The sequence below is a fragment of the Chironomus tepperi genome, unplaced genomic scaffold, assembly GCF_022539635.2.
Source record: "Chironomus tepperi strain 1889 unplaced genomic scaffold, CSIRO-AGI_Ctep_v1 contig_161, whole genome shotgun sequence".
Classification (NCBI taxonomy): Eukaryota; Metazoa; Arthropoda; class Insecta; order Diptera; family Chironomidae; genus Chironomus; species Chironomus tepperi.
This window is the reverse complement of record NW_027226283.1, coordinates 2,463,006-2,484,325: the sequence shown is the minus strand read 5'-3', so window position 1 is coordinate 2,484,325 and position 21,320 is coordinate 2,463,006. Positions and strand designations below refer to the sequence as shown.

General features: G+C 28.6%; 7 protein-coding genes and 1 long non-coding RNA gene across 11 annotated transcripts; 5 read left to right on the top strand and 3 right to left on the bottom strand.

Moving 5' to 3' along the window:
- The first annotated feature begins 31 nt into the window (after positions 1 to 31).
- On the top strand, positions 32 to 1,151 carry LOC139088169 (uncharacterized). Its single transcript, XR_011544189.1, has 2 exons — positions 32 to 124; positions 383 to 1,151. It is a non-coding gene; the product is annotated as an uncharacterized lncRNA (long non-coding RNA).
- LOC139088168 (protein kinase 4) lies at positions 305 to 3,611 on the bottom strand. The gene is made up of 7 exons (XM_070637245.1): positions 3,292 to 3,611; positions 3,131 to 3,183; positions 1,117 to 3,047; positions 949 to 1,060; positions 783 to 884; positions 589 to 713; positions 305 to 509 (listed from the first exon to the last, which is right to left on the bottom strand). The coding sequence occupies exons 1-7, from the start codon at positions 3,344 to 3,346 to the stop codon at positions 386 to 388; spliced, it is 2,502 nt and encodes an 833-aa protein (XP_070493346.1). The 5' UTR covers positions 3,347 to 3,611; the 3' UTR covers positions 305 to 385.
- Positions 3,612 to 3,772: 161 nt separating this feature from the next.
- Positions 3,773 to 4,642, top strand: eIF1A (eukaryotic translation initiation factor 1A). The gene is made up of 2 exons (XM_070637491.1): positions 3,773 to 4,093; positions 4,313 to 4,642. The coding sequence occupies exons 1-2, from the start codon at positions 3,890 to 3,892 to the stop codon at positions 4,553 to 4,555; spliced, it is 447 nt and encodes a 148-aa protein (XP_070493592.1). The 5' UTR covers positions 3,773 to 3,889; the 3' UTR covers positions 4,556 to 4,642.
- A 2,752-nt stretch (positions 4,643 to 7,394) lies between these two features.
- LOC139088316 (uncharacterized) lies at positions 7,395 to 11,271 on the top strand. The gene is made up of 4 exons (XM_070637486.1): positions 7,395 to 9,851; positions 9,934 to 10,405; positions 10,517 to 10,799; positions 10,859 to 11,271. The coding sequence occupies exons 1-4, from the start codon at positions 9,847 to 9,849 to the stop codon at positions 11,065 to 11,067; spliced, it is 969 nt and encodes a 322-aa protein (XP_070493587.1). The 5' UTR covers positions 7,395 to 9,846; the 3' UTR covers positions 11,068 to 11,271.
- A 221-nt stretch (positions 11,272 to 11,492) lies between these two features.
- Pi4KIIalpha (phosphatidylinositol 4-kinase II alpha) lies at positions 11,493 to 18,694 on the bottom strand. Of its 2 annotated transcripts, none has more exons than XM_070637481.1 (6): positions 18,359 to 18,694; positions 14,179 to 14,219; positions 14,046 to 14,123; positions 13,065 to 13,818; positions 12,709 to 12,982; positions 11,493 to 11,817 (listed from the first exon to the last, which is right to left on the bottom strand). In XM_070637481.1, exons 1-6 carry the CDS (start codon positions 18,582 to 18,584, stop codon positions 11,733 to 11,735), a joined length of 1,458 nt encoding a protein of 485 aa, XP_070493582.1. In that variant the 5' UTR covers positions 18,585 to 18,694; the 3' UTR covers positions 11,493 to 11,732. The 2 variants fall into 2 exon arrangements, with proteins under 2 accessions (XP_070493582.1, XP_070493583.1); XM_070637482.1 differs by lacking the exon at positions 18,359 to 18,694 and adding an exon at positions 14,403 to 14,683.
- LOC139088317 (uncharacterized) lies at positions 17,100 to 18,149 on the top strand. The gene is made up of 2 exons (XM_070637487.1): positions 17,100 to 17,598; positions 17,650 to 18,149. Exons 1-2 carry the CDS (start codon positions 17,138 to 17,140, stop codon positions 18,041 to 18,043), a joined length of 855 nt encoding a protein of 284 aa, XP_070493588.1. The 5' UTR covers positions 17,100 to 17,137; the 3' UTR covers positions 18,044 to 18,149.
- On the top strand, positions 18,382 to 20,375 carry Cdc6 (Cell division cycle 6). 2 transcript variants are annotated; one of them, XM_070637485.1, is made up of 3 exons: positions 18,382 to 19,165; positions 19,225 to 19,904; positions 19,977 to 20,375. In XM_070637485.1, the coding sequence occupies exons 1-3, from the start codon at positions 18,808 to 18,810 to the stop codon at positions 20,286 to 20,288; spliced, it is 1,350 nt and encodes a 449-aa protein (XP_070493586.1). In that variant the 5' UTR covers positions 18,382 to 18,807; the 3' UTR covers positions 20,289 to 20,375. The 2 variants fall into 2 exon arrangements, with proteins under 2 accessions (XP_070493586.1, XP_070493584.1); XM_070637483.1 differs by having other exon boundaries at positions 18,384 to 19,165; positions 19,225 to 20,375.
- Nup62 (Nucleoporin 62kD) lies at positions 20,277 to 21,314 on the bottom strand. Of its 2 annotated transcripts, none has more exons than XM_070637489.1 (3): positions 21,168 to 21,314; positions 20,897 to 21,111; positions 20,277 to 20,840 (listed from the first exon to the last, which is right to left on the bottom strand). In XM_070637489.1, the coding sequence occupies exons 2-3, from the start codon at positions 21,102 to 21,104 to the stop codon at positions 20,371 to 20,373; spliced, it is 678 nt and encodes a 225-aa protein (XP_070493590.1). In that variant the 5' UTR covers positions 21,105 to 21,111; positions 21,168 to 21,314; the 3' UTR covers positions 20,277 to 20,370. The 2 variants fall into 2 exon arrangements, with proteins under 2 accessions (XP_070493590.1, XP_070493591.1); XM_070637490.1 differs by having other exon boundaries at positions 21,233 to 21,308.
- Positions 21,315 to 21,320: the final 6 nt, after the last annotated feature.

Below are 21,320 nucleotides of genomic sequence, written 5' to 3'. Positions count from 1 at the left end.
AAATAGTTACTTATAAATATAAATATCTCGAGAGCGTTAAAATTAGTATCCATTCAATATTAAAAATAAGTCAAAGAATCAATAACAATGGATTTTTTTTGATCCATTTAGAAGATTTGTTTAGGTAGTTAAAATAAAAATAAAAAAAAAAAAAAAATACGCAATATGTGATTAAGTTGAAATTTTAATATTTTTTTGTCTAGTTCTTTTTATAATGAGAACACGCAAATGTGGCATTTAAAAATATGAAAATTAATAATAACCAAAATTAAAATTGATTCAAATTTGAAATAAATACAATAAGTTTTTTTTCTTTACACGGTTTTATTATCATTAGTTATTTGTTAAAGTTTTATTTTCTTTTCATATGAATATCACAAAGTTTTCATCCCAAATCACTATATTTAATTTGTGCTTCAATATCCACACGACAAATTGGACAATGCTTACTGGTCACAAGCCATTGGTCGACACAATCACGATGAAATAAATGCATGCATGGTAGACGTCTAATGAATAAATAATAATAATAAAATAAAAAGGGAAAAATAGAGTATATATATCTATATTTAATGCTATTAATAATACCTGACGTCGTTGTCAACTTCAAATTGTGACAAACAAATTGTACATTTTTCACTGTCTTCATCTGTTTCACTACCACGACGAAGTTTTTTATATTTATGAGGCAATGTGTTTATCTCAATCGTTTCCTATAGTTAATTATTATCAATATGAAAAAAAAAGAAGAAGAAATGTGAAGAGTTAAAAAATTGATTTACCTGTGTTGCACCTCGACTGACTCGCTCTTCGATAACTCTGACAAATCGATTCAATCGAGTCAATAAGTTTAATGGCTGGCTAACTCTTTCAGGTTGTCTCAACTAGAGGATAATTTAAACTTATAGAAATTAAACTTAATTGTTTAAAGAATTCTTGACGATTTACCCCAATTGATAAGTGAACATGAGGAGTTGTCTGTGGAATTGAATAATGCATATGATGATGAATATGTGGCTGATGATGAAAATGATGATAGTCTCCTTCATTATGTGTGTGCCTAGAATGTGAAAAATTATAGATTTGTGACAATTGAAATATAATAAAATAAATTACCAAGAGCGGCGATGAAAACTGCGCTGCATTCGATATCTATTTAGAATGTCATTTGTCGAGTTAGTGCTAGAATTATTAGTATTTTCACCAATATTCGTTACTAATCGATGAGGAATTGATGAAGAAGGATCCATATGTACCATGTGAACTTGAACTTCTGGAGTTTCATTAAATCCAGCAGTTGACCAATAATGACGACGGATTTCCTGTTCTTGATATTGTCTCCTCCATAAATCTTCGTGAACTGCATAAGGACGCCCATTCGACGTTGGATAAAATTCTCGTGCCAAACGCCTAGAAGGTCGATTGTAGTGATGTCCTTCGGTCAAAAAAGGGCAGCGACCAACTCCACGATTATTTTGTTGTGTCGATTGATGTAGATTATTTGATTGTGATGTTAAATCTTCGACATGATAAGATGATGGGTTGTGATGCGAATTTGTTGTATGATGCTGAGCGATTCTACGATGATAAATGTTGTTGTTATTTGCAGATATATTGTTGCCGTTGCCGTTACAATCATAATTATTCTGATTTGATTCTCTGATTTGATTTGAAATGTTTTCTTGTCGGGACTCATTATTTGAAAGAGGTGATATTCTTGACCTCGACGAATGCGTTGAAAAATTTTGTGCTCCTTCAAACAACATGACATCATTTCCTGTAATTACTTCTTGAAAGTTGATTTGCCTTGAAGTTGTGCTAGGCAAAATAGTTGGTGGTGGAATAATTGGAGGCGTTGGAATAATAATAGCATTTGATGATGTTGGAGAAATTATGGGAGGACGTTGAAAATTAACGGTTGAATTTCTTGGAGAAATTGACAGAGCCGATGTATTCATTGATGGCGGAGGCCATAATGAATGATAATTTATGCTTGAATTCGACCGATTTTCGCTTGTTTGTTCACTAATCGATCGTTTGTCGATGCTTTTCTTCGAAGCATCTATAGACGATTGTGTTTTGTTTTCAATCTCATTTTCAGAATCGGCCGTCAAATCTATGGGCTCAGAACGGTCATTAACAAAAATAACATCATCGTCATTGTCTTCATCAGAAGAATCACTCCAGTCTAGCTGTAAATGGGGCGCTGCTAAATCATCTGTTTTAGCTCTTTCCGATTGTGGAATTTGCTGTTCATCCGAATCGTAATCATCATCTGAATCAAAATTTTTTTGATCTTTTGTGACTTTGGTGGTTTTAATAGGCTTTTGAATTCCACTTGGTCCAGGAATTAACGACAAATCGGTTCTAAGCGAGGAAGACGTCGATGGACTGTTTTTTGTTATCAAAGAACTATTGCTAATCGAAGAACTACTCAAATCTGATTTTCCTAATTTTTTGCATTTAATTTTTGAACTAATGCTATCGGAACCTAAGTTTGGAAAGCACTCTAAACAGTTACATATTGAATTATTTTCTGTATTTTTCTTGAATTTATTATGATCATTGTTATTACTAATATTTCGTTCCTTTGGCTCTAACTCGTGATAAAATTTTTGGTTGGTGGAATTTGTACTATCACATGTCGGCAATAAATCTCTTGAACTGCCAACTTTTGTGTTTTGAGCATGATTCGAATCTTCACTTGCGATCAAATTGAGGAAATTTAATTCTTCTTCGCGATTACTTGCACCTCTTTTCTTTAATGGAACATTTCTGTTTCTATTTTTTTGACTATCATTATACAATTTTATGCTTTCCTTATGCTTCCTTTTATTATTATTATTTCCATTGAGATTTTCAGTTGAATGATGCTGACGTTTACGATGGGTTGACAGTATTTCAAATCCTTCAGTTTCATCTTCAGAACTTAAATCAATTACTCCATCGTTATGTGGTCTTGAAACTTCACCAAATATATGATGATTAAATGCACTTGCATTTGAAATGCCACTGAAAGTTTCGGTGCTGATCATTGGACTTTGTTGCTGTTTTTATTTAAAAAAAAATTCAAATCATTAATTTAAAGGTCGGACTACAAAATGTTGTTTACAAATATAAATTGACTTACATATGAATTGTTACTCGATGCAAAAAGAGAATTATCTTGTATCTCAGCATCAGCTATGACATTTAATTACAATAGATATAAATAAATTAGAAAAAAAATAAAGGTAAAAAAAGAAGTAGCAATTTTTTAGTACATATAATATAAAAAATACACACACAAACCTGATTCATCAAAAGCAACAATATCTAAATCTAATGCGCTATTAATGAATTCCATTATTATTAATATAAAAATAACCACAATATTTTTATATAAATATCGCCTTCCTATCACTCGTCGTTTGATTTTTATTATATATTGGACGTACACACAAATGATAAAAAAAGGTCTTGAAAATATATGTATGTATTAACTTGTTTTATGCTGTACGAAGAACTGACAAAAAGTCAACAAAGTATAAAAATTAAATTTGAAAAAAATCAGCTTTCGCCTTTAAAATCAATTATCTTGTAACCGTTTTTAATAAATTTGATTTTTTATATACCGAGATTTACATTTTTAAAGTTTATTTGGAATCACTATCACTTTATTTATTTAATTAAGCAAAAATAATAATAATTTATGTCCAAGAGAAATATTTTTTCAGCTATTATATTTTTTTTGCTGAATTATGTGTAGTTGAACTCCCTCAAATTATTTAAAACAGAAAAATAGGTAGTTGTATCCCCCCTCAATTAAAAAGTATAAAATTTATTTTTTGAAAAAAGAAAAATTTAAAAATTTGGAATAAAAACAGCATAAAGAAAATCAAAAGAAAATATGCCGAAAAATAAAGGAAAAGGAGGAAAAAATCGTCGTCGTGGTAAAAATGAAAATGAATCAGAAAAGCGTGAATTGTTGTTTAAAGAGGATGAACAAGAATATGCCCAAGTTACAAAAATGCTTGGAAATGGAAGACTAGAAGCAATGTGTTTTGATGGAGTTAAAAGATTATGCCACATTCGAGGGAAACTTAGGAAAAAGGTATGCAGCAGATTAAAAAATTTGCAAAAAAAAAATAGTCTACGACGACACCATGTTTTTTGACAAAGAAAAAGTTGACTATTTATGCATGATAAGACACTTTATATGCGAATTCAAGCATCATTTAATTGTTTTATCTGTTGAATCTTTTAAAAATTCAGAAAGAAGGGATAAAAATTAAAACTGAATTGAGATGAATATACTGATTTTTTTTTTAAGGTTTGGATAAATCAAGGAGATATAATTCTTGTTGGATTACGTGATTATCAGGACACTAAAGCTGATGTCATCTTTAAGTATACACCAGACGAAGCAAGAAATCTGAAAACATATGGCGAATTCCCAGAATCCGTTCGTATTAATGATACTGTAACGTTTGTGGAAGGTGATATGGATGATGAGATTGAATTCGATGATTATAGCAGTTCAGACAACGAAGTTGATCCCGTTGATGCAATTTGATCAAATTAAGATAAAATGAAACTTAACAGATTTAAAGCTCATTTTTTTTTTCAAAATTGAATACATAAAGTTTTTCTCGACAACTTATTGATGGGTTTCTTTCATTTAAAAAATCAAATGAGAAAACAATTTCCAGCCAATAACAACAATATAAAATAGTTGAAATGAATTTGTACATGTTTAGCTATTGAACTTAAGGCTCTTTTAAAATTTAAACTAACAATTCCTTTATAATTAAATGAATGAATCATCAAAATATAAAAATATTTTTTTCCAATAATTATCTTCTCTCTATTTTGAGCAGTGTTGATATCTTTGAATTTAAAGGCAAGTGTGAATGAAAGCTCTAATGTTCTAAATTTTAGAATGAGAGCCAATTTTTATATATCAAAATTTACGGCTTGAAAATGGCTAAATCTCAAAATAACTTACTATTCATGATAGTATACGACGGTCAAAATAGAAGCAAAAAACGTTGCAAGCCTTTGCTTACCTTTGAAGTATTTTTACTCTTATTTTTCGCTTTGATATACTAACATTGATTTTCAACATAAATTTGACAGTTTTAGAGCATATATTATCACTTGCCTTTGAATTCAAAGATATCAACACTGATTTTGAGAATAAATAGTTTAAGTTTCAAAATTGTTCTGAAATAAACTAAATTAATAAATTAAAAGATTAGGAACCGAAGAAAAAAAAGGATCATCTTTATCATTATTTTTAACGCATTTTTGATCTTGTTTTGATAAGGTTGCTTAATAATCCATCTTGTGCGGTAGGTAGTCAAGAATAACTCGATATCGTAGAGAGATCTTTATTTCCGAGCATATAAAAATCTTACAGCTAGCAAATCCTTAGCTATGACTATTTCTTTTTTGTAAACAAAAAAAAAAAAAAAATGGGCAAATCCATTTAAGGAGATTGTCCACTTTTTGAAAATTATTCTTTTAAACATAATTACATCTTTAAATTTTCACTAAAACTATAAATCTGATAGCTAAATCATGTGTAACTTACTTTTTAGCGCATTTTTGAAACTTGTTTTCAAAAAGGTAGCTTAATAAGACACTTTGTTCGTTCGTTCGTTCGTTCGTTCGGGCTAAGTTCTTATCTCAGCTATTAGACATCGTAGAGAGCTCAGGTTTGTTTTATTAGCTCCGTGTTATTGTTTTATTGCGGGCAAATACATTTAAAAGTTTCAAATCAAAGCATAAATACTATAATTCACAACTTTTCATTTTCATATACAACAACAACAAAAACAACAACACGTTTTTTCATTGTTTTACAGAGTTTACTGAACAATGTTTGAATTTTTTTTAACCGTTATGAGGTTTGAATTATGAAAATCCATTAAATGATGAAGTTCTTAAATTTGTGGAAGTTTTATATGGATCTTGTTTTCAAGATCTGAAATTGACCTGGATCTTACTGGATCTTGGTTTTTAGGTCTGGAAGTGACCTGGATCTTACTGGATCTTGTGTTTTAGGTCTGGAAGTGAACTGGATCTTACTGGATCTCGTTTTGTAGATCTAGAAGTGACTAAGTTATTAATCAATTACTGATCGCTGGGACAAAAATGCGCTTAAGTCCCTCGATCAATAACACGAGGACTTTTGTAATTTTTTGTCTAATTAAGTGAAGCTTAGCTTAGCTAAATTGTGTACTTAAAGAGAACTTTGAAATTAAATTTCGTAGCGTAAGTCCAATTTTTTGTCTACCTAAATGCATTTTCTTAGCACCAAAATTTATCTAAATTTAGAAAAATTAGAACGAAGAAAGCTAATTTTTTCATAAATTAACTGTGAAACACTGTGTAACTATGTTTTCTCGCTATCGTAATCTTGAAAATTTCTCGGGACCGGGATTTCGAGAAAACATATTTGTAACTGGCGGAATTATACTCAAAATTATGGCTATGTTTACATAAAATAAAACGCATTTGTAAACTGAATAGGGTAAAAAATCCTTTTATTTTGTATAAATGAATGTTATTTTGATAAAAGTGAAACGAAGACAAAAATGCGCTGACGTCCTTCCAACACGACGAATTTTGTAGTTTTATTTTTTTTTATTTTTTATTTTATTTTATTTATTCATCTTTCCTCTCTTAAATCGAGTTACAGTGTTTCAAGAACGTTTAAGCACTACGATTTTATCCTTAACAATAAATCTTAAATCTCTTAAAGTTTTATCTCTTTTTATTCAAAATTCATTACGAATGTTGAATCAATCAAGACTTTAATACGTAATTAATGTGCTACTATAATTATTTGGCAATAAAAACATTTCTAGCACAAAATATAAACAAAATTTGACGGAAAAATTCTGAAATCTTCTGATATGCTGGACTTTAAAGCTAAGAACTTCAAAAATACGCTAAATAAAAAAATAAAAAATTGGTATATTCGTATGGGAAGTAAACAGTTTTCTCAGAAAAAAGTATGAATAGGAATTTTGCCTTCAATTTTTATTTTGCAAATATTTTTAATTTTTGCTCGTTATATATTCCGGAAAACACATGAAAATCATCTTATAGATGGCAAAATATGTTTTGGAGAACTATATTCCCTATTCTGCATTTCTTTAATTAAGTTTTTTTATATTTTTGTTACATCAGTCATTTTTTCTTAGAATGAAGAAAATTTTGACCGATTTTTATCGATTATTTTAGTCCTTAAATACTTATTTTTCTTCATTATGAGTAACCAAAAAAGGTATTTCCTATCCATTTCTGTGTAATTACTGCTTATTTTTCAAGAAAACAGCATTGAAAAAAATGAAGTGTTGAATGTATTTTTGGAGGTTAAAAAATTTGTTTTTAATGTAATGTTTGTTAATGAATGTTTTTTTTGTGTATAATATTTTTTGTGAAAATATTTTAGATAAATTAATTTATTTATACGCTTTTATTTAGGTTGCTCTGTTTAAGACTTTCAAATTTTCAAGTACCTACTTCGACCACTTCTACTTAACTTCAAAGGCTGAAATTTGGTATAGTTGTGTTAAAAAAATTAAATTTTGCTCTAGGGCCAAAAAAAACTTTAAAAACTAGTTTTTTAAGGCCAAAATCTACGATTTCTTGATATATTTTTGCTTTCGTAGAAGCTTGAGAGCTGAAATTTGGCATAAAAGTATATCTAAGATTACTCTGTTTTGTAGTAAAAAAATTTTACAAAATTTTAAAATTTTGTAGTAGTTAGGGCCAAAAAACTAGTTTTTTTTAACTCAAAATTAGAGGATTTTTCGACATATTGCCCACATTTATTATCCGATTGATCTGAAATTTCAACTAAATCTTTTATTAACCATTCTTAATAAAAATCAAAAATAAAGTTGCGAAAAAATTGAAAGTTGACGATTTTATAATAACAAACCCTAATTTTTCGCCTGTTTTAAAGTATAAATTTATCTTCATGGAACACAAAATCGAAATTTTTTAAAATGTGTGTACTCTTTTCTATTAAAGACCAAATTCATTTCGAATTGAAATTGAAATTGTCATTTAAAAGCGATTTTTAGTCTTCAGTAATGATAGTTCGGATACAAAAAAATTTTGAGAAAGAAAACTAAAAAGTAAAAAATAAAAATATGTAAAAAAAAGTTTTTAAAGATACGCTTTTAATCTCAAAAGTGTATCTATATCTAAAATATTCGATCAAGGCAATAATGTAAATCAATTTATTGCACCGCCAAGAAAAAAAAAGCAAAACTTAAAAAGGTCTACATTACTCCTTCACTTCAAATGATGTCTCTTCTACTAGAATTTCATTTAGCAACTCAGATTTTCAATTCATTACGAGAAAGATCAAGGCTTGATCAAAAAGAGAAATTTAAAGATTGGAAAAAAGAAAAGTGATAAATTTTTTAGTAAATCTTTATCCGATAACTTATTAAATGAACAAGTGTTATGATAATCCACCGTCAAAACCAAATAGAGATTTTACAAAGTTTAAGTCGGCAATAAAATCTAATGGAAGTGATGCTCAATGTTCAATTCAATATTGAATTTATAGAAACACCTAGTATTGAAAAAGTTGAAAATGCTAAGTTCCACGTTAAACATGAAAATCTTCCATCACCTCCAACGACTCCGTATAGGAAAAAATCCAGCAATTATTATAGAAATAAGTAATGCTTCAGTTGATAGAGCACTAGAGAAAATGATAATAAAATCGAATTGCATAACAATGAAATCATTACTTCTGATCTCGTTGATTTGTTCATTAATAAGTCATATGATATGAGCGATTTTAATTATCATCCAGAAGACTTTTATCATCATACCCATAATGATGGATCCAATCTAGTAACGCACATATTTAAATTAGCAGTGAAAAAGATATCCTAGAACCCAACTCCTAGAAAAATCAGCATCGAATGTGTTTTATCGTTTGACAATAAAATGATAAATGTACATTTAAATATAACATCTTCAACAATTCAAAAAAATTCATCGAGTACAGATGACAAGCTTGTCACTGATAATATAAATCATTAGAAAAAGTTTAACTTATTCTAATATAAATGATACGATAGATGAAATTTATAATAGAAATTCAGCCATAATTGAAGAATTTCAGTCATTTCTAGAACAGTCAATTGAAATGGAACCAAACATAAATGTTGACGATGAAAATAAATTTTTAGAATCAAAAGGATCATTAGTTGAAAAAGCATACGATCATGTAAAGAAAATTCATTCAGAAGACTTAGATGCGGTTGAGGAAGAGAAGTCTTTTTTATCGAAAGTGGATTCAAAAAAAAGAGTCAATTGAAAACATTGATAATTGGTTTAGTAATCATATTGAAAGAAAGCGAAGTTTGTTATCCATATGTTGGAGAACGATCCTCAGTTGGATATGATACAAGTAAAATATTTCCATTTGGTTCAACTATAATCGGACAAAGAAATTCGCAAAGTATTTAACCAGCACAAAAATTTGAAAAATTAATTTTAAAAGAAGATGAAACGAAAAATGAATATGAACAAAAAATACGATTGATAAAAGAAAATCGTCACCAGATTATTCGACATTACTGAAATTTCTAGATAAGAATTACTTAACAACAAATGAACAGAACTAATATTTTTTTAAAATTTAGGTATTCTTAAAAAACTTTAGGTTAATAGAATTTAGTAAAAAAATTAATTAAAATCATCTCAGTTAACTTTTTTTATCCTCGTTTTTCATTTTCAAACGAATTTTCACAAGTTTCAGTTCATCATAAATTTAATTGACCTTTAGCCTTTTGTATCTTATAATAAAATTAGACGTGAAGAACTATGTGGTAACTATAAAGATATTGAAAAAAAAAATCTACCTAATATAAAATTTTATGTTTTCATTAATTAATGTCCTATTTGACTTAGTGACGAAAATTCATCTATTCAAATGGAATTGCAGCAAGCTATTCAAGAAAAAATGGAAACAAGCTATAAAGATCAGTCCTGTTCACCTGCTTGTAATATATGTCAAAGTTTTGAAAATGATGCAGCATTTGATAGCGATAACAAAGTCTGTGAACAACTATCTTCTCTATTCGAACAAATCAGTACGGACGATCACGAACCAAAACTTTGTCCATGTCCAAAAAAATGTCGCATGCCAATGTGTTCACCTTTTTTCAAACGAAAATACATCCAACCACCTCGGCAAACAAGTTGTAAACCAATTATTTGCTATGAAAAACCGTTGCAAACTTTTGCTAATGAGACAATTTATAAGAAATCGTTTGAATGCATTGATCCGAATACTGCCGCTTGCTGTCGTCTTCCAATAATTCGCCCTAAAGGCTTTTTAAAGAGCCCAGATGGTCCACTAGAGAAGGAAACAATTACGAAGGTAATAATAAGAAAAACTAATATGGAATTTTTTCATATCTCTTCACAAATGTTTGAAAAAATTCTAGGTACTTTAGAAAAACTGGTAAATAAAAAAAAAATTCTTTTACAGTTATCATTTCCATCTTATTGCGTCCTGGAACGAACAAAACCAATAATTCCAAAATCAGCATCTTTTTTGAGTAGCGGACCAATGCAAGAAATGACAACACAAAAGCATGATTTCGTTCCCAAATTTCAATTTCGTCGTTTAAAAATTCTTCCAAAAGACAATATAATAAAACCGTGTGGATGCATTGAAAAAGAAACAACTCAACGACTCTCATTCATGCCAAACTGTATAAATGGAAAACGAGAATCTTTTAAGCCAATTTTAGTTTACAAGAAATCTGAAAGTAAGTTTATTTTCTTTGTTATTTATATATATCCAAATAAATAATTTATTTATTTTCAGTTCCAATGGAGTTTCAAACGACTCAGAAATTAAGTTTTATGCCAAATTGTCCAACTGGTCGTGAAGAATTTCCATGGGCAAAAAAAGCAAAATATCAACCACCATCGATTGAATTCGCAAAAGACACTATCACTAAGCTGTCTTATTTGGCTCCAGGCTGTTTTGTAGATGAACAAATTCCTAGCTTATTATCAAATATAGAATGTTAATTCAATGGATCAAATAAATTTTTATATTTTGTATTACGCTTAGAATATTTTTTTTTATTGTTGATAATTTATTTTTAAAATTACGCTAAGAAATTTATTGATTAAATATTTCTTTAAATTAAATATATTTTGGTTAATATGCTTTCTTTTAACTGATTTGAACATTAAATAAGCATTTTATGTATTCATATGGAGTCAATAACATTGACTCAAACAAAGAGAGCAAAACTGAAAGAAAAACGAACTGATTTTAATAAATGAACCATAATTTAATAAATTAGCTTTCAGAAATCTTTAAGCTGATTTTTTTTTTTTTTAAAAAAAAAGCTTGAACTATTGTGATTAGTAGAGGCTAATTTATAAAAAAAATCATAAATCTAACCAATACAGGCAAAGGCCAAGTGGAATGTACTAATTTTTTAACATTATTATTAATTTCGATAGATTGGTATATTAGTAATATTTTTTTTTTTTCTCTTTGAATAGAACATCTTGTCTTAATCTCCATACATTACAACTCATTAAAAGCAACTATTTAAATGTACGATAAAGTATCACTATTCACCATTCGTGTAGTCCTTACAGCTTTTTAAAAGTATCGATAGATAGATTTTTAGTAAGGCAGAATGAATTTTTTCAACTTTCTGTTGATCTCTTCTGAAGCTTTAACACCATGAGAAGATAGGACTTTTGTTCATGAACCGTTGTTTGAATGAGTCGAAACGTGATGAACCTTGATTCATTTTTGATCTAAAAAAAATAAAAAGGTTTAAAATTTTAAAGACAATTGTATGAAAAATTTGCACACAAAATTTAAATTTGAACTTTTTCAATTATAAAGCAATTAATTGTTCAAAATGCATCATTTAAGAACATTTTTGTTGATTTAGTTTTTTTAAAAAACGATCGTTTACGTTTTTTTTTCCGAAAAACGGCGTTAACGTGTCCGTTTTTTCAGCGCATTTTTGAAATTTTTTTCAAAAAGGTAGCTTAATAAGACAATTTGTTCGTTCAGTCGGCTGGAACGCAAGATCTCGAAAATGATCCAGCTCACTTCCAGACCTAAAAACAAGATCCATTCTAAAATAAAAGATCCAGGTCACTTCCAGACCCACAAAACAAGATACAGAAGGATCCAGGTCACTTCCAGATCCACAAAACAACATCCAGTAGGATACAGGTCACTTCCAGACCCACAAAACAAGATACAGTAGGATCCAGGTCACTTCCAGATCCACAAAACAACATCCAGTAGGATCCAGGTCACTTCCAGACCAACAAAACAAGATCCAGTTAATTCCAAGTCACCATACTAGACTAAAAATAACTAACACCATACTAAAAACATCGAAAATTATTGAAGAACACTGTAAAACAATAAAAAAGCGTGTTGTTTTTTTTTTTTTTGTTGGATTAGAAAATAAAAAACTGTTAATTATTGTATTTATGCGTTGATTTGAAAGTGACTATTAATCAATTATCGATCGCTGTGACAAAAATTCGCTTAAGTTCCTCAATCAATAACACGAGGATTTTTTTAATTTTTAAGCTACCTTTTTGGATAAAAAATTCCGCGAACTGTTGATTCTAGTTTGTTTAAATTCCAAATTGGAGAATAGGTCCAATTTGATTATTTATTACCTCTCTACTATGACAGCTGGCATTTGTACAAGTTGTACGGGACTTTTTCCATCTTTCAATGCTTGTGTTAAATTCAAAATTTGCCCTCTCATCACTGACATTTGCTTTTCAAATAATCCCCGATCAAAACCTTTATCTTGTTTAAATAACTCCAAAAGATCATTGCACAAATCTTCAACAAAATTTAGATCCGAAAGCAACGGTAAAACTAATTCTTTAATTTCTTGACTAAATGGTATTTTTGCCTGTGGAAGCCAAGCCCAGTGAAAAGGATCTAAAATTAATAATAACAAAAAAAAAAACAATAAAAACAATTCGTTAGGATAAAACATAAAGAAAAAAAAACGATTACTTACAAGCTCGCCAAGAATCAGGATGTTTGAATGGGAATGCTAATCCATTATCAATTGCTGCTATTCTAATTTCTGGCAAATCAACTACATTCCAATCGTCATTTTTCGAAATTGAACCAGAACTATTGTTGTGATTTAAGCCATTAACTAATGTTGGTGTTGCTAAAGAAATAAAATTATTATTGATCGAATTCGCACTGCCATTAAGAGATCCATTTTTTGATGTATGCAAGGAAGGTGCATCGTATTTGATAAGCCAGTTATCATTTCCTCGATCGGTGTTTCGAATTATATAATCTAAAACAACAAGTCTTTCAAACTGAACCTGAAAGTTGTGAGCTACTTTATTCGGTAATGGCTCTTGTTCAAATTTTCTCAAGTAATGATCAGCATCTTTAAATCCATCAACAAAAAGTTGAAAAGACCCTGTCTTTGGAGGAAGCGTCATTCGTTTGAATCGCGCAGCTGGCATTCGTTCTTTAATTGTTCTTTTAATTCTTGCTTTTTGTCTATCAATTCGTGGATAATTAAATGTTTCTGATACTAATCTTACGACTCTGGTTTTTGGTACAATATCCAAATTCAATTTTGAATCTACTAAACTGGCTCCTGCTTCACTAAGATATCCTTGATTCGGAATCAAACAAGCTCGTCCAAAACAACATGGACAACAAAGTTTATGAAACAATTTAGTCCATTTAGGATTTAATCTGCCATAAGGCTCTTCATCTTTGGGTTTAAACACAGCTACAACTTTCTGCAAAATATTTTTATTAAATAAATTTTATTGTTGTATTTTTCAGTTAATTTAATAAATTTTTGTATGATTACAACCAACATCAACTTAAACGTGACTCAGAATATTCAAAAAGTTAATGCCTCGCAAATCGTCTTTATATACGCTCATTTTTGCTAGCAATCATGATTTACTTATCATAATGCTATGTCTATTGAGCGACATAAATTAAAAAAAAAATAACTTACATTAGCAGGATTTTTGACAAAATAAGAACCACTGCTTCCTTGATATATTCTTTCAGGATATATACCAGCATCAATGGCCTAAAAAATATAAATAAATGTACATTAAATTTAAGCTTCAAATAATTTCACTTACTAATTCCGCTTGGTAGACGAGATCGCTGAATAGAGGATCATCTAAGGAAAGAAATAAAATAAAATATATTATAAGCTAGTCAATAAATAGAGCTTATAAAAAAAATGTTAAAGATGATATTTGAAACAATGTAATACTATGAATCATTCACAGTGTCATTTACATTTTTTTTTATCAACAAAAGAGAAAAAAAAATTATTTGTTGTTGTAATATGTAGCAATACCTAAATTTTTACTTAAATTTTCACTGACACAATAGAATTCATCGATTGGTTGTGTTAATGGTATACGACAGTGTTGAGGAGATAAAGAAATCTTAATTAAGTCTTCGTCATCATCAATTTTTGGAAAATTTAAATCTTCAATTAGTTTATCCATTAATTCAATTACTATCGATTTATTACTTTTATTTCTTTTTTTTGTCAAGTACGTTTAACTTTTCTGCACGAATTTCAACTTATGACTGTACAATTAGCTTCGTTTGTTTTTTATTTTTTAAACAAGCGATACTCCTATACAGAGGTCGAAAAAATATTTCCACTTATAAATATGTATACTAGAATATAAATAAAATTTTGTACATTTCCTAACCCCGTGAAGAAATTTCAATTTATAGAGCACAATAATGTTTACATAATATTTTTTATACGTTGTAAATTATCAATGTATCTATAAGTAATATAAAAAGCATATAAATAAGATAATTAATCTTATCAGTTTTTTCTACCAGTAAGCATTTTTAACGTATTTACCGTCAGAAAAGGTTCAATTTGACTGGCTGGTTAGACAAAGATTCCAAGGACAAATGACATAGCCTTTATTTTTTTGCATTTAAGTTGGAGCTCTTAGAATTAAATTTTGCGTTAAAAATTTATATTCTATTCCTAACTGAATTTTTTAACTTTTAATTTCTAATCATGGTAAGCCTACATAAGGACAAATCTACGGAAGACTTTTTTGACTTGATTTTCTTTTTTCAAAACCATGTGTTTTTCATATAAATTTTAATATTTAACATAAATAGTAATATAGCATCGAGAGTGATTCCACAGATAAAATTTTTCACGAAAAATTATTTTTCTCTTAATTTACTCACTTTTAGTTACTTTTACTGCTCTATATTATGTATTTATCCATTCACTACCGTTCGTTATATGTTATCTGTTAACTTCAATATACTTTAATTAAGAAAATATTTCCATTTTTATGCATGTTACTTATACTTTTTTTAACGAAATTCCTAATCCGTGCGAAAACAAATTTTTAAAATCATAATTATAACTTAATTAACAGCAATTGCTATCATTAGAATGCTGTTTATGATGTTAAAAGAGTAAATAAAGATGTTTATGAGGTCTTCTTGAAGTGTTAACTTAATTAAATATAATTTTGCAAATGATTAAATTTTAAAGAACACGGATTATTCAAGTAAAATTTTTCAAAATTCAGTTAGAGTTATTTCAAAATATTTAGTCGGTTAATTTATAAAAATTACCCTTTTATCATTTTCAGTTTTTTATCTAAATTTAGATGAATGTTAGCCAACAGAAAACTAATTTTGTCAATTTTCGCTGTTATATGCTTCATTTTCGTGCTCATTATGTTTGTTTTAACATGTCTAGTAAAGGAGAATTTCATCAAAAATAGCGTTTTTCGGTTAATGTTTCTAATTATTGAGCAAATCCGCAGAAAGCATGAACTGAAAAAATTTGTTTATTTATCCGTTAAATTTTACATCCAAAACTAATTTGAGACGTTTTTAAGTGAAGTTCTCATTCAAAACATAATTTTAACATCATCAAATCACACAATTCAATTATTAGGCACGATAAAATGATGCTTAAATCATAAATTAAGTAAAATTAATTTTGTAAACATTCCAAATTTTCGTGAATTTGTTTTGCAACAAACGATTGTGCAGGATCGATTGACGCTATTTTTTGTTAATTTTGTCTTATTAAGTAACATTACTTAATTCTAGGTAGATGAAAATTTTCGATACAATTGCACATATGAAATGTAAATTATCGAGCTTATACCGTTTAGATTAGGGTTTCCAAAAACGGGAATTTTCCCGGGAACGGGAACGGGAATTACCGTTCCCGATTCCCGAAATCTGACGGGAATATTCTCGAAATTCCCGTTTCAAATAAAAAAATATTTTAACCAAACTATTTTTGACATGACTTTTCAAATTTTCAAATTATTCAATTAAAATGTCTTATAATTGATAATTTAAAGTTTAAAAGTATTTAGATACATAAATTGTTGAATATATCCATTTTTTTTCCAAAATAGTTTAAAAATTGGTAGGAAAAATTACCCGGGGATATTCCCGTTTCCGAAGGTCATTCCCGTTCCCGTTCCCGATTCCCGAAATTTCACGGGAACGGGAATTCTGAAATCCCTAGTTTAGATTGCTAATAAAACATTTTTTTGAATTTTTAGAAAATAATTTTTTGTGTGCAGGATCGATTGACGCTCAAAAAATCAAATTTTCTTTTCAATAAGTGACTTATAGCATCAGAATATCACCTCAAGTTGTTTATTTGTAGTTATTACACTTCATTTGATACCACAATACTACTCTAAATGCTGAATTAAAGAAAAAATTGTGAAAAACAAAATTTTTGCACTTTTTGAACTCGGCGGATTTGTCCTATTGCAAAACAATTTTCGTTTGTTTACAAAATTTAATTTCAATTTTAAAGGAAAATAGTCACTTTTACCATTAAAGAATGAAAGCAACACATTAGTAATAAAAATCTTGATCAGAGAAAAAGGACTTGAAAATTTGTTTACTTTTAAAAATTTTATATCAAAAAATCTCAATGCAGTTTATCTGTAGATTTGCCCATAAACTGATCTACGTAGAAAAAATGCGCTTCAGTTTCTTAATGAACTACTTATGTTGAAATTAGAATTCATTGACTTAGTTGGTGCTTACCAGCCGTAAAAGATGGATATTTTGCGCAAATTGAATAAGGAAGAATTAGAATATATTAAATTTCGATTTGAGGAACACCTTCCAAAATCAATCAAAAATTTGTATTACATTTATTCTGCTGAGAAATGTAAAGCAGAATCAGGAAAATATTCAAAATTGTCCGACAAAATATTGCCAACATTTTACATCTATCGAAATGGATTAAAGGAAAATTGTACAGTATTTGGAATAACTGGTGAAGAAAACCATACAATATGGTATTTCTCTTTTGATGAATCAATGAGCGAGATAAAGAAATGCTTAGAACAAACAAATTTAATCAAATGGAATAGTAAATTATGTTTTGTAACTTTGCATGCTGAACAAATACAGCCGATTTTACATCTTGCAGCAAGGAAGGGTAAAATAATTGATAATGAAGAAAACTCTTACTACTATTTACCGATTGAACGTGCATTAAATCTCAAGATACGGTATGCAAACGAAATAGTTTCAAATACCCTAAATAATTTTTTTTTTTAAAGGATTCCGAATGAAGTAAATCTAGTACAGTTACAAGCGAACGATGCTCCAATATGTAATCGTTTGTGGAAATATAAAAACGAAAATTCAGAATTATGGATTAAATCATTAATCATGGTGCACGGTGGATATGCTCTTAGAGATAAAATTTCTAATGAATTGTTGTCGCTTGCAATTATTAATGATCATTTAGCAATTGGAGTTTTAATAACAGTTGAAAAGGCGCAGAGAAAAGGCTATGGAGAAACCTTAGTAAAATATCTTGCAAAAAAGTTGTCCGAGAGAGATTTAATTCCACATGTATATGTTAATAAGAAGAATGATAAAGGAATTAAATTATTTCATAAACTTGGTTTTATAAAAATTGGAGATTCCAATTGGATTACAATATTATAACATAAGAAATTGTGCGAAAACATATGACGTCATAAAAGATACCAAGATTTGCTACAAAAAGTAAATATGATTGAATTAAAAGTTTAGAATGATTCATTTAACTAAAAAAATAATTAAATTCAATTGCGTTTCAGTCTTATATGTGTAGGTATTTTTTTTTCTAAAAGGTCATTTATTTGATAGCTCGGATCTTTTTTTTCATATATTTATGATAAGTCTAGATTTTTTAAAGGAACTGATAAGAAACTTCATTTAAACATCATTTGGTTTAAGCATTAACAATTCTTATTTTTCACCTAATATTTAAAAACTTACTTGGAAATTGGTTATAAATTATTTGCGTTTCATGATGTTCTCCGCCTAATAATGGTTGTGATTCGTTCCTTTCTTCTTCCTGGCTATCACTAAATATAACATCAGAATCGTCTAAAGTATTTCTTTGACTAATTTTTAAAATATTCTTTATCGGAGTTATTTGCGCATTTTCACTATTCACAGGCTCAGATTCAAAATCAATGGTCACCAAATGTTCAGTGGTCATTTGAATAGATAATTAACTAATCTATATGCACAAAAATCAGCTATCTATAATTTCATTTAGTTTTTATTTTTTTTTTTGTTTTGTAGAAAAAGATTGTGAAAATGGGGCATGAAACTATTTTTGAGCAAAAAAGCAACATAAAAATTTCAAGTTCCTCATTTAATCGATTTGGCGCCAAAAAAATATTCTGTTTAAGTATCTTTTCAAAAAAAAAAAAAAAAAAATGCCAAGAATTACTCGAAGTTCTAAAAAAGCTGAATTAAGTAATGATGAGGGTGAAAAATGTCTTGAAAATAGAAAGAGAAAAAGTTTATCAGAAAATGAAAATCTATCACCAAACAAAAGCTCAAAAAAAATTGTAAACTTAGAAATAAGTCCTGAAATTTCCGATTGCTTGGCAGAAAAATTAAGTTTGGAAGCACCAAAGATTAGCAAGTTTAGTTCCGCACGAAGGGCTCTAGCTTCGAATGAAAATTTTCGATTACCAGGACGTGAAAAACAATTTGAAGAATTATCTCAGATCATTAATCGAACTATTTCAACAAAAACATCATCCAGTTTGTACATAAATGGACCTCCAGGTAAATTACTAATGGCTTTTATTATTCAAATAAGGAGTTAAAAATTTTAAATATTTCAGGAACTGGTAAAACGGCAACATTGCTAAAAATAATTAATAACGAGGAATATGAATCTAAATTGAAAGTTGTATTTATTAATTCAACAAGTATTAGTTCAATTGGAGCGATTTATAAAAAGATTTGTAGTGAGCTTGATTTAAAGGATTTTGGAAACGAAAAAGACAGTCTACTATTACTGGAAAATTATTTCAAAAATAACAATAAGAAAAAGACAACACTTCTGGTTCTTGACGAAATTGATCAGTTGTGTTCGGGAAAAAATCAAAATGTATTGTATCATATATTTGAATGGCCTTCAATTTCTAATTCAAAACTTTTACTCATTGGAATTGCCAATTCATTGGACCTAACGGATCGATTGCTTATAAGACTACAACGAAAGTGTGAATTAAAACCTTTAGTAATGCATTTTCCTGCTTATACTAAAAACGAGATAGTGGAAATTTTTAAATCACGTTTAGAAGAAAGTGATCTTTTCCCTCCATCAGCAATTCAGCTTTTAGCAGCCAAAGTATCCGCTGTTTCTGGTGATATACGACGAGCTCTTAATCTCGGAAAAAAGGTGATAGAGATTGCAGAGCTTGAGAAAAAGAAAAACGATAAAACCCTAAATATGACACAAATTAATGCAATTGTTGATGCTGGTGATGATGAATCTAAAATTCAATTAAAGGAAGTTGTAAGTGTTTTAAATAATGTTTATGGATGTGCTCAGAATTTGAATGATGAAGTTGATGATATTCCACTACAGCAGAAAATTCTTTTATGTACATTACTTTTAATAATGAAGCATGATAAAAATAAGGATATCACAATTGGAAGACTTCATGATATATATAAGAAAGTTTGCAAAAATAGAAACATCTATGCCACAGATTTATCTGAGTTTGTAAATTTATGCTTACTGGTTGAAACAAGAGGAATTTTGAGATTAACAAAAAAGAAAGAACCTAGATTTCACAGAATTTACATGCAATGGAATGAAGATGAAGTTTCCTTAGCACTAAAGGATAAACAAATGATAACAAACATCTTAAATGAACAATCAATATTAAGTCGTTAAAACAATTTTTTTTTGTATTTTTATTGGATATTTCACCCTTTTTCAAATTAAAGTTTCATTAAAAAATGGAAATAAAGATTATTTAATCGTAGCGAAAAGATCGTTCTTTTTGATATATTGAACTTATTTTTGAAATTTCATCCAGTCGATTATTAATAGATTGAGTTTTCTCTTCAATCCACTGCAAAGATGTAAAATGAGCATTTAAAATTTTTGCAATTTGAATCATTGGATCGGCTGGATCTGCAAATTTGTTGGCTTCATTCAAATGCTCAATTACTTCTTTTAAATCTTCAGACATTTGCTTTAATTGTGAGTCCAGTGTTTCAGCCATCAAATAAGCTTGACTACGATCAACATCTATTTGCTGTGGAATCTTTGCTAATTCGTTTTCAAGTGGCATAATAAGTTCAAAAAGTTCACTTTGCTGAGCATTAATAAAATCTATCTTTTGTTCCAAACAAGATTGATCAGTTTTTATCTTTTCTACAGATTTATTCAGTTCCACAATTTTTTCGCCGTTTTTTAATAAAATACTATCCCATGCATTTACTGAAATGTAATATAAATTTAATAAAATAAAGAGCATTAATGAAGAGTATTCATACCGCATGTAGCTTGATTTGTAAAAATTTTCTCCTGTTCTGCCAATTCTAGAGTATATTTGTTTATTTGATCCTCAAGATTGTAGAAATTCATTTGATTAACCGGTAATGTTGCAGATGCTTGTAAACTAGCTGTGGAGGCTGTTGGCTGACTTGGAGCTGTTAAGGACGGTGTTGTAGTTGATGGTAATGTAAAACCTGATGAAGTCATTTTTCCGCTTTAAATTATACACAAATATAAAAGGATGAACTTGGTTATAATTCAAATACACACCTAAAGATTTATCTATTTTTAAAAACCAATATAAACTGATATTAAAAAATATACAGCTGTGCAACCTTTCAAATTAATGTAATTAAGAAGTTCCAAATATATTAAACAAAGTGGTAAGTCCTCTTTTTTTATTTTTTGTTTGATTTTTTGTGG

Coding starts and splice junctions, on each gene's coding strand:
- Nup62 (XM_070637489.1), bottom strand. CDS start 21,104: ATGACTTCATCAGGTTTTACATTACCATCAACTACAACACCGTCCTTA. Junction 20,841..20,896: donor TACAAATCAAGCTACATGCG/GTATGAATACTC, acceptor ATTACATTTCAG/TAAATGCATGGGATAGTATT.
- Pi4KIIalpha (XM_070637481.1), bottom strand. CDS start 18,584: ATGACCACTGAACATTTGGTGACCATTGATTTTGAATCTGAGCCTGTG. Junction 12,983..13,064: donor TCCTGATTCTTGGCGAGCTT/GTAAGTAATCGT, acceptor TATTAATTTTAG/ATCCTTTTCACTGGGCTTGG. Junction 11,818..12,708: donor CCAGCTGTCATAGTAGAGAG/GTAATAAATAAT, acceptor TATTTTTTTTAG/ATCAAAAATGAATCAAGGTT.
- LOC139088168 (XM_070637245.1), bottom strand. CDS start 3,346: ATGGAATTCATTAATAGCGCATTAGATTTAGATATTGTTGCTTTTGAT. Junction 885..948: donor ATGTTCACTTATCAATTGGG/GTAAATCGTCAA, acceptor ATTATCCTCTAG/TTGAGACAACCTGAAAGAGT. Junction 510..588: donor GAAGTTGACAACGACGTCAG/GTATTATTAATA, acceptor TTTATTCATTAG/ACGTCTACCATGCATGCATT.
- eIF1A (XM_070637491.1), top strand. CDS start 3,890: ATGCCGAAAAATAAAGGAAAAGGAGGAAAAAATCGTCGTCGTGGTAAA. Junction 4,094..4,312: donor GAGGGAAACTTAGGAAAAAG/GTATGCAGCAGA, acceptor TTTTTTTTTAAG/GTTTGGATAAATCAAGGAGA.
- LOC139088317 (XM_070637487.1), top strand. CDS start 17,138: ATGGATATTTTGCGCAAATTGAATAAGGAAGAATTAGAATATATTAAA. Junction 17,599..17,649: donor GCATTAAATCTCAAGATACG/GTATGCAAACGA, acceptor TTTTTTTTAAAG/GATTCCGAATGAAGTAAATC.
- LOC139088316 (XM_070637486.1), top strand. Junction 10,406..10,516: donor AGAAGGAAACAATTACGAAG/GTAATAATAAGA, acceptor ATTCTTTTACAG/TTATCATTTCCATCTTATTG. Junction 10,800..10,858: donor AGTTTACAAGAAATCTGAAA/GTAAGTTTATTT, acceptor ATTTATTTTCAG/TTCCAATGGAGTTTCAAACG.
- Cdc6 (XM_070637483.1), top strand. CDS start 18,808: ATGCCAAGAATTACTCGAAGTTCTAAAAAAGCTGAATTAAGTAATGAT. Junction 19,166..19,224: donor GTACATAAATGGACCTCCAG/GTAAATTACTAA, acceptor TAAATATTTCAG/GAACTGGTAAAACGGCAACA.